Source organism: Haplochromis burtoni, unplaced genomic scaffold, assembly GCF_018398535.1.
Source record: "Haplochromis burtoni strain Fernald_Lab_line unplaced genomic scaffold, NCSU_Asbu1 Contig_522, whole genome shotgun sequence".
In the NCBI taxonomy this organism is placed as follows: Eukaryota; Metazoa; Chordata; class Actinopteri; order Cichliformes; family Cichlidae; genus Haplochromis; species Haplochromis burtoni.
Genome location: NW_024582883.1, coordinates 302,727 through 313,102, shown reverse-complemented (window position 1 = coordinate 313,102; position 10,376 = coordinate 302,727). Strand labels below are relative to the sequence as shown.

Here is a 10,376-nt window from a genome sequence, read left to right as displayed (position 1 = left end):
TTTTCACTGTTGCACTTATGTGTCACTCCTCAGATCCTGGCAGATGCAGTCTCTCATCTAGTTATTGATAAGTTCAGCAAACTGACGGATAACTTCAGGGCTCCACATGCTCAACGGAAAGTCTTGGCAGGTGTTGTCATGACAGCAGGTATTCTTGTAGCCCAGGTCATCTCCTAATTAGAAGGTTGCTAGTCTGATCCCAGCTGCTCCGAGAGTTTAAATGTGTACATAAGGCTCATGCCACCAACCCCCAACCAAATATGCAGGAGATCTATAGTGAGGTACGCGTACTTGTTCAACTCAATTCAAATGACTTTTATTTATACAGCACCAAATCACAACAACAGTCGCCTCAAGGTGCTTTATACTGTAAGGTAGACCCTACAATACATACAGAGAAAAACCCAACAATCATATGACCCCCTTTGAGCAAGCACTTTGGTGACAGTGGGAAGGAAAATGCAGAGAGGCCTATTAACACATAGTGACTGAAGAAGAAACTCCCAGTGCATCATGGGAATCCCCAGCAGCCTACACCTATTGCAGCATAACTAAGGGAGGATTCAGGGTCACCTGGTCCAGCCCTAACTATATGCTTTAGCAAAAAGGAAAGTTTGAAGCCTAATCTTGAAAGTAGAGATAGTGTCTGTCTCCTGAATCCAAACTGGAAGCTGGTTCCACAGAAGAGGGGCCTGAAAACTGAAGGCTCTGCCTCCCATTCTACTTTTAAATACTCTAGGAACAACAAGTAGGCCTGCAGAGCGAGAGCGAAGTGCTCTAATAGGGTGATATGGTACTACAAGGTCATTAAGATAAGATGGGGCCTGATTATTTAAGACCTTGTATGTGAGGAGCAGGATTTTGAATTTATGTTTAAGTTGTTTGTTGCTGGTTTTTAGTTTGTTTTTTGTCTGTTTGGGAGCTGACACAGTCTCTATGGAGATGGGTTTTTGGGGGGGTAGCAGGAGGAGAGAAGCTGCAGAGAGGCGTGTAAGACTGCAACTCTGCTTCCTGGTCCCAACTCTGGATAGTCATATTTTGGGGGGTTTAATAAAGTTTGTGGGATGGATCCAAGGTGGGATGGATGCATCTCTCTTTATAATCTGTTTATTCACAAGTCAAATATTGAAGTATTAGTTTGAATGAAAGCCTTACTAGTACTACATGTAAAGCTGGCTTAATTCAGAAAGATCAATCTTACTATAACTACAGCTTAGAATCAAATATGTAAATTAGGCAAATTCAATTACTGATAAACTTTTACACTTCTTACAAAGACCAGACTATTGGGATACTTAATATTCTGTTTCTTCTGGGCTGCACTGTAACTGCACATGTGAGCATATTTTCTATACATGACAGCAGGCACACAAAGGGACACAGGTACCAATAGGGGGAGGCATTGAGAGGAGGTATGAAAATAATACATTAGCTAAGGTAACCCTTACTCCTAGCATGTCAACATCTGGTGGCCTGGCATTGATCTTAATGCATCTAAATCACAGTATCAGCTGAACCATTAGTTCAAGGGCAAAGTGGCCGTCGGTTGGAGGTCAAGCAACTGCTGTTAATCAAATCAACCAATTTGAACTCAGGAACTTCTTTAAACCAGCTGGGGCAGGGATAGCTCAGTAGGTAGAGTGGTCGGCCCATGATCAGAAAGGGGTCGGGGGTTTGAATCCACTGAGCGGTTACCCTGAGGTTCCATCTCTACGCACAGCTCCCCAGGTGCTGGATTGGTAGCTGCCCACTAAGTGAATGGGTTAAATGCAGTGGACTAGAAATTCCCCCGTGTGGGACTATATGGAATTAAACATTTAAAAATTAATCAGCAGTCTCTGTCAGTCTCAACAGTGAGAAGACACGAGTGAAACCAAACATGGTGCATGATCATGCTTCATAACAAGGTAATGTTTGATGGTCTATATCTGCTTTACAGCTTATGCACATGGGCTACACAACTTGATAATCTTGTGAGTAAAATGGGTAGAGCTCTGTCAGCGGTGGGAAAAGTTCCAAAATAAATGACACCAAATATTTTGAATACATTAGGTTAGTCACAGCTTGATTATTGTGTGGAGGTGTTTCAACTAAAGTAATTAAAAGTTCCAAGTTTAAATCATGCTGCTCATTGTGCATTGCAGTGCTCTTCAAGAACCAGTGCAAATCCGATTTATCATAACTTGGGCCGGCTAATTGTTCGAGGTCATGTCATGATCAGAAATGTACTAGTGAAGAGATTATGGACGATGTTACATCAAAATTGAGTAAAGGTTATAAATAGAAAACACTAATCTACCAAGTTGATAAGTTTCAGTTCAGTGAAAGCACTACTTCACAACAAAAGATGGCTCATGTGAGCAAGCATGAGTGGGAAGGAAAATCTATCTTTTAAGAGGAAGAAACATCTGGTAGAACCATGTTCATGGAGGGACAGTCATCCATCATGTTTGAGGTGAGAGTAAAGAGAAGACAGCAGAGAGAGAGAGACTGGAAATATGGTAAACTAAAGGATTGTTAATGATTAAATACATTAGTGATATATAAACACGCACCAAACAAAGGTGAGTGACGAATTTAGTCCATCATTGGAAGTCAAAGTCAAAGTCAACTTTATTTGTCAATTCTGCCACATGTACAGGACATACAGAGAATAGAAATTTCGTTACAGTTCAGTGTAACTTGTTCTGCAGCAATGAGGTTGATCAAGCCTTGAAAGCTGCTGCTACAAATTCCCACAGCTGTTCCAACTTTTCTGGATTACTTCCCCCTCTGTCTGCATAAAAGCAGTGCTGGGACACACTGATGTACCCTCGTGAGCATCAGCTGAACACTATTGTACTGCAGAAAGTAATTTGTTGCTACAAACATGGTGAGAAAGAGGCAATTAACAGTGGAAGAGACACAGACCATCATAACACTTATAAATGTCGGTCTGTCCTACAGAGAAACTGCAAAGAAAGTCAAGGTGTCAGTGAGTCCAGTTTCCTTCAGCATCAAAGGCTCAGAAACTGTGACAGCAGGAGGTCTGCAGACCCAAAGACACGACTGACTCAGAGGACGAGTTTCTGAGAGTTAACAGCTGTGTGACGGCGGCTCACAGGACAACAGCTTCAAGCAGCTTCATAGTGGTCGTAGTGAGAAAGTCTCAGTTTCAGCTGTGAAGAGAAAACTTCAAGCTGCAGGTTTGACAGGAGAGTTGCAGCAAGAAAGCCCTATCTGTCCCACAGGATCTTAGCTCGTTCATTCTCCACCTCCTTTGGCGGTATAGGAGCCATATGAGTTGCTCCTTTTTTGATTAAGTGCGTTGGTTTAAATGGACTCACTGTATTGGTGCCTGCTGAGTATGGATATGCTAAAGCTAAATCTTTGCTCCAGGAGAACTTTGGCAATTCGCTGAAAATTGCTGCTGCCTACATTGAAAGGGTCAGTAAATGGCCACCTATAAAATCTGATGATGTGAAGGCTTTGCAGGAATATGGGTTTTTATTAAGGCAATGTTGTAATGCAATGGGAGACGTTGAGTCCTTGCATGAGTTGGATGTCTCTGCTAATATGCAAGCAGTTATAAAAAAGTTGCCTTATAAGCTCAGGGATAAATGGAGGAATGTTGTGTGCAATCTGCAGGAGAGGTTTCAACGTAAAGTGGTTTTTAGCGATGTTGTTGAGTTTGTCGAAAGGCAAGTGAAGATCGCAAGTGACCCATTGTTTGGAGACATAAAGGATCCTCCAACAGACATCAGAAAAGAGGCGAGGAATGGTAAGTCTCAGTTTTACCCTACGGCTAAGAGGAGTAGTTTTGCTACTACGGTGGCCAAGGTGGAAGGGAAGATTGAGCCAGCGTTGAGGCGTTTGAGTGGTTCAGTTGTGACCAAGGCTTGCTTGTTTTGTGGAGCAGGGCATATGTTGGATTTGTGTCCTTCATTTGAAAGAAAGTTGCACTGTGAAAGATTATCTTTTTTGAAAGAGAATGGTGTGTTTTGGTTGTCTGCGCATTGGGCACAGAAGCAGAGACTGCAGGAAACGTCTCATGTGTAAAGTCTGTAATCAGAAACACCCCACACTCTTACATATCCACTCCAAGCAGAGGGAAAGCGTTTCAATGCAAACTATAGGAGGGAGAGAACCACCAGATGAAGGTCCTTCGTGTGCTGTGCAAAGCAGTGGTGTTACTGGGGCTGGTGAGCAAAATAGTGCTCTGTCCATGATACCAGTTAGAGTGAAGTCCAAGAAAGGTAATCAGTCACTGATAACCTATGCTTTTCTAGATCCTTGGAGCTCCGCTTCATTTTGTACTGATGGGCTCATGAATAGGCTGAATCTTTCAGGAAGGAAAACTGGCATTCTGTTGCGGACAATGGGTCAGGAGAAAATGGTCAGTAGTTATGTGGTTCCAGATCAGCTGGTTTGTGCTGCCAGACGCTTGTGGAGTCCAGGCAGCTCCTTCAGCCGGCATGAATCATGTCAGGGCCTGATGCTGTCCAACTCTTCATACTGCTTGTTTATACTGGTCTCCTATAAACAAGCATTTGGTGACAGTAGGAAGGTAAAACAGCTTTTAACAGGAAGTAACCTCTGGTGGAACAAGGCTCAGGTATGGGGAGCCATATGCAGCAATTGGCTGGGGTAAGAGGAGGGAGACAGGGCCATGTTTGGACAGGTATCCTTATTATGCAGATTGGAAGATAAGATATGTGGAAAGATAAAAGAAACAGGGAGATTTTCAGTTGAAGCCACATAAACAGGCACGTGGTAGCCTGGTTACTCTGAGAGTGGTTTCTCAGCAGGACATCTTTCCTTGAAGAAAAACTGTTCCAGACACTATTCATTTTAAATTTTCTGGATAATAAAATATGCTGAAGTTGAAGCGGTCAAATTGACAAGATGTTAGGGACCTTATGAACCAGTGCAATGTTTTACCCATCCAGGTGCAGATGTGAAGGAGGCTCAGGTCATCTGCGTATCCACAGGGACAAAGTGCATCGGTCGTGAATACATGAGTAACCGAGGTTTGGCCCTCAATGACTGCCATGCAGAGATTGTAGCTCGTCGGTCTCTCATTAGGTTCCTGTACTCCCAGCTGGAGTACTTCCTCAGGTAAAAGCCTCCCACCTACTTTCAAAGTGCTCCCTACAAACACTGTACATAGAACTGAGTCTACCAAACCAGTCTTTACCCTTACTTACTGAATCAAAAGAACTAAATACAGTTGGTCTGTTGACTGTTTCTACAGTGGTGTGAAAAAGTGTTTGGGCCCTTGCTGATTTCCTATTTACTGTATGTTTGTCATACCTAAATGTTTCAGATCATTAAACAAAAATATAAATATTAGACAAAGATAACACAAGTAAACGTGTCTATTATTAAGGAGGAAAAAATCCAAACCTACATGGCCATGTGTGGAAAAAGTGATTGGCGATGGCCCCGAAACCAAATAGCTCTTTGGGCCACCCTTAGCAGCAACAACTGCAGTCAAGCATTTGCAATAACTAGCAATAACTCTTTTACAGCACTGCAGAGGAATTTTGGCCCACTTTCCATAATTGCTGTATTTCAGCCACATCCGAGGGTTTTCGACTATTAACCACCTGTTTAAGGTCATGCCACAGCATCTCAACCGGTTTCAGGTCAAAACTTTGTTTTGACCTTGTTTACTAGTGTTATCTCTTTCTAATGTTTATATTTGTTTGATCATCTGAAACATTTAAGTGTAATAGAAATGGAAAAAATATTAAATCAGGAAGGAGGCAAACACTTTTTCACACCCCTCTAGTGTTTTAACAAATGAGCAATTACTGTCAACCAGCCGTTCTGAACATTTCAGAAAGCACTGCTAGCCTACCAGTCTTTTGTCTGCATTTCTGTTTTAGTAACAGTGAAGAAGAACATCAGAAATCCATTTTTATGCGGTGCGATAACAGTCAAGGCTTCAGAGTAAAGGAAAATGTCCAATTCCACCTGTATATCAGCACCTCCCCCTGTGGAGATGCTCGCATCTTTTCACCTCATGAAGGCGGAGTGGACGGTAAGTGGATTATTATGATTGTTACAAATAGAGATTCATAGTGATGAAACAATATTTGTTGTTTGCCTGAAAATATGTAGGTTACTGTTATGTCGTCAGTGATTTTTTACCTGTGTCAGATCAGGGAGATGGACATCCCAACAGAAAGGCCCGTGGGCAGCTGCGCACTAAAATTGAGTCTGGTGAGGGAACCATACCTGTGCACTCCAGTAACACCATCAAGACATGGGACGGTGTTCTTCACGGAGAAAGGCTGCTTACCATGTCTTGCAGCGACAAGATTGCAAGGTGTCTGTTTTGTTTGTTACATGCTCACATGGTGATTAGCAACATCACATGTTGTCCTTTCCTGGGGGCCTTTATGGCCAGGTATAAGGGCGTAAAAGCTCTTATACCTGGGCCCTTTATATAATCTTTGTAAAGTATGAAAGTACGGATAACAATCTAAGGAGCTTGGAAACAAAAGCGTCTGGACTTAAGTTTTCTTGAAGACGTTTCATCTGAGAAGTTCTTAAATTCTAAGAAAAATTGGTGGAGAGTACCAGATTTTAAGCCCTATGGGAGTGTCCCCCCAAGAAGGTCATGGACCCCCTTATGATCGACTACCTAATCACACGAGGCAAGGTGTGAAAATCGACGTGGGTCACAATCAGCTAAGGTTTCGGGTGGACCTACTGTGAAACCTGGCCCCACCCTATCATGTGATTTCCTGAGGTCAGATGGCCCAGGGTGTGAGTGGGAGTTAAAGCATCTGGGAAGGATCTCAAAACTGGATTATAGATGACAGATAGTTGGTGTCGTAAGCCCCGCCCTCTGTTCAAAGATGATTGTTCACAGTGGACATAGATGCTTCGTTCTAGAACTGAAGAAGCTTCTCGGATGAGAGGTGAAACATCTTCAAGCAACTGAAAGAAGTCCAGACGCTTTTCTTTCCAAGCTCCTTAGACTACCATGACCTGGATGACCGAGAAGCTTCACAGATATACAGATAACATTAAAATTATACCCTCCCCACCCCCTCATATAAATTTGAGAGTTTTGTCAAAAATTTCTGAAGTTCATTTTTAGCTGAGCAAGGGATTTTCAACATAGCATTTATAAACATACTAACCCTTTTTACCTTCTTCAATATGATATGTTCCCTAATTACTAACTTTCTAAGGTGGCCGTTGTGGCTGGAGAGAAAATTATACAAGGCACTGCTGAGAAGCTGGGCCGATACAATATGTAATAACCAAGTACATCCATGAGCCTTGGTTTTATTTAATGTTTTATTAAATAAATAATAGTACTCTGGGAATACTATGAACAAGCATCTTGTGCTTCCCCTCTCCTCTCCCCACTCCCCCTCTCCTCTCCTCTTTCTGGGTCACAAAATACACTTTTAAGATATTTTGAGGCGTGAATGTAGTTGTGTAAACGTCAGATACCTGCTCGGTTTACAAGACATCACATATTTGCAAAAGAGCTCCGAGGTTTTTGGAGATCTGACACCCACTAGCTCGAAGCTAACGGGAGGTCGAGACCTACTACAGCCGGGAGGAACACCGCTTTCCCGGCACATCGTGCCTCGACCTCCCGGTCGGCTTCGAGCTGGCGGCCTCCGAAGAATGCGGCTAAAACTTTTGCGAGATCTCGCAATACTTTTGCGAGCGCTCGCAATACTTTTGCGAGATCTCGCAATACTTTTGCGAGACTCGCAAAAGTCCGTCTTATTTTTTTTTTCCTCCCTAATTTTTTTTTTCCTCCCTAATTTTTTTTTCTCCCATGTCCCCTGGGGGGCTCCGTAGAATGTGAAGTTGTTTTCTCCAGTTAATATCACAGTACAAAGCTTTGTGATGAATAAAAGAATTACTGATGACCTAACAGTTTATACTGGAGAACTGTAGCAGTTTTAATCACTTCAAACTGGGTAGAGGAGGCACCAGTAGGAAGTATTTGTGCTTCCTACTGGAAGTACAAATATTTGATTTACTGTTTTTTTTTAATCAATTTTAAATCATGCTTTTTATTGTTTTTGTTTTTTAATGTCTCTGTAAAGCACTTTGAATCAGCTTGTTGTTGAATTGTGCTCTATAAATAAACTTGCCTTGCCTTACTCAGACTCTAGTAGCGCACCATTGAGCATATGTGATATGTGTTTGGATTCTAGACACAATATTGTTTTTTGATATAATTCATTTGATCTGGGCGATCGTGGCTCAAGAGTTGGGAGTTTGCCTTGTAATCGGAAGGTTGCCGGTTCGAGCCCTGGCTTGGACAGTCTCGGTCGTTGTGTCCTTGGGCAGGACACTTCACCCGTTGCCTACTGGTGTTGGCCAGAGGGCCAGATGGCGCGATTCGGCAGCCTGGCTCTGTCAGTGCGCCCCAGGGGCTGTGGCTACACCGAGCTTGCCATCCACCAGTGTGTGAATGTGTGGAGTGAATATAGTGGCAATTGTATAGCGCTTTGGGGTGCCTTGCAAGAAAGCGCTATACAGACCATTTACCATTTAATCTATAGAGTCAAACATACGGGAATCGAAATACATTTTCCGTGTCGGTTTAGATGAAAATGAACAGGCTGATAAGTTTGCAAAAGCTGCAACAAGAAAAAGTCATGTAGATATGAATATAATATACAGTAAAGGTGAGGTTAAAGGAACAGAGCAGGGAAAGGTAGATATCATTATAGTAGACAGAGAGCAGTGGGACACTGTAGAAGAAGTCATAGAAGTAAAAGAAGATATCATTTCAAGAGTAAGATTTGGTCACATAGGTTTAAATAACACTAAAAAAGATGAACAAGAATGAGACAGGGAATTGTGAACGTTGTGGACCACAGGAAACATTTGAACATGTGATGTTGGAATATGGTAAACATAGACGGGAAAGGCAAATGCTCAAATCTGAATTGAAGAAGAATAGAGTTCAATTAAGGGTAAAAGAAATATTTCAAAGGGACACAGGTGGTGTAGTTTATAGGGAAATATTTGATTTTTTTTGTTTGTTTTTAATATTTTTATTAGGATTTTCTTCATAGTAACAGACAAAGACAAAAGAAAACCAGAACTTAGCTCAGGCTGTTTTGAGGCACATACAAGGCAGTTGAGGTAAACCACAACCCCTCCAGGAATCAAAACAAATCACAGTAAGACCAACAGTCAGGCAAATTAATTCAGTTTGGGAAAGCCCTGCAACAAGGAGGATGCCAGTACAGGTCCAACGTAGATATGGGTCCCAGGCCTGTGGAAAGAGTCCAAGGTGGAGTTGAGCATACAAGTTATATATTCATTGGGAATACAGTCCGTACAATGTTATGCCAGGATTTCTTAGTTGGGATGGCTAGCCTGCCCCAGAGGAGCAGGATATTGTTTCTGGATGAAAAATAACTACTGGAACAGCCTCTTGTGTTTGCCTTAGAAAACCAGATTGTCCATTACTTCCCAGTGTAAGACACAGAGGGACCACAGGAACAACAGAGTTGAAAATAGTCACCCCTTCTCCATTATAACTACATAAAGGGGAGGAGTTTACATCTATTTACTTTTTAAAGAGGGTGTGATGTATACACCGATGAACAATTTTTAACTGAAGATTTAGCCTGGTTACAGACAGATATCTTAGAGGCACGCCCAAATCTCCTGCCAGTCTGGATCATTATTAGAGCAGCCTAGGCTCTTTCCCAAGGCCTGTTTAGCAGCCAGGAAGTGAGGGGCTGAGCGAGTTAAAGACCTTTAAAAGGAACTAATGGAAATATTTGGGTTTTTAAAGAGCAATAAGTATTTATATGAGACCATAGGTGTAAAACTGTTCCGATCCACACTCCAGCCCAGAAGGTGGCGGTAAAAGTTTGACAAGGTAGACGAAGAAGAAGAAGAAGAAGAAGAAGAAGAAGAAGAAGAAGAAGAAGAAGAGAGGGGGGGGATACCTACCTTGGCACGACACCTGTCGGATAGTTTGCTTGTTACACTTGTTTGAAAAAAAAAAACCCTGTCGGATAGTTTTTTTGTGTAAGCTGATTGGTGAACAAGTCGAATAACTACTTCCTATTGGTTTACTATAGTGACATCATCGCGCACTTATTTGAATGACGGAAGGAGCATATTTTCTGCATGAGATGTCTAAAAATTAGCCAAGTGTACATCAACAGCTGGTAACTTATACTAAATTAACCAGCCTTTGTTCACTACGTTTGCTAAGCTAACGTTCAGGGCCAACGCTAACTTGTTAGCTACTAGTGCTGCTAACACAGTCTGTGCCTGTTTGCTCGATTACAATTATATTTTTAAGTGGACGTTTATTTATCGACTTTCTATCGACAGGAAATACTTACAGTAAGGACTTAATTTAACCACTGTAGGAAGTCTAA

The 10,376-nt window shown here is 42.1% G+C and overlaps 1 protein-coding gene across 1 annotated transcript in view; it reads left to right on the top strand.

The window, feature by feature from the left end:
- The window catches only part of LOC102296573 (adenosine deaminase RNA specific B1), a 14,215-nt gene extending 7,510 nt beyond the window's left edge, over positions 1-6,705 (top strand). Inside the window, exons 3-6 of the mRNA XM_042214143.1 lie at positions 4,929-5,097; positions 5,871-6,025; positions 6,145-6,313; positions 6,549-6,705. Coding sequence (XP_042070077.1) covers positions 4,929-5,097; positions 5,871-6,025; positions 6,145-6,313; positions 6,549-6,705 — 650 coding nt within the window. The remainder of the gene's footprint in view (positions 1-4,928; positions 5,098-5,870; positions 6,026-6,144; positions 6,314-6,548) is intronic.
- The last annotated feature ends 3,671 nt before the right edge of the window (positions 6,706-10,376 follow it).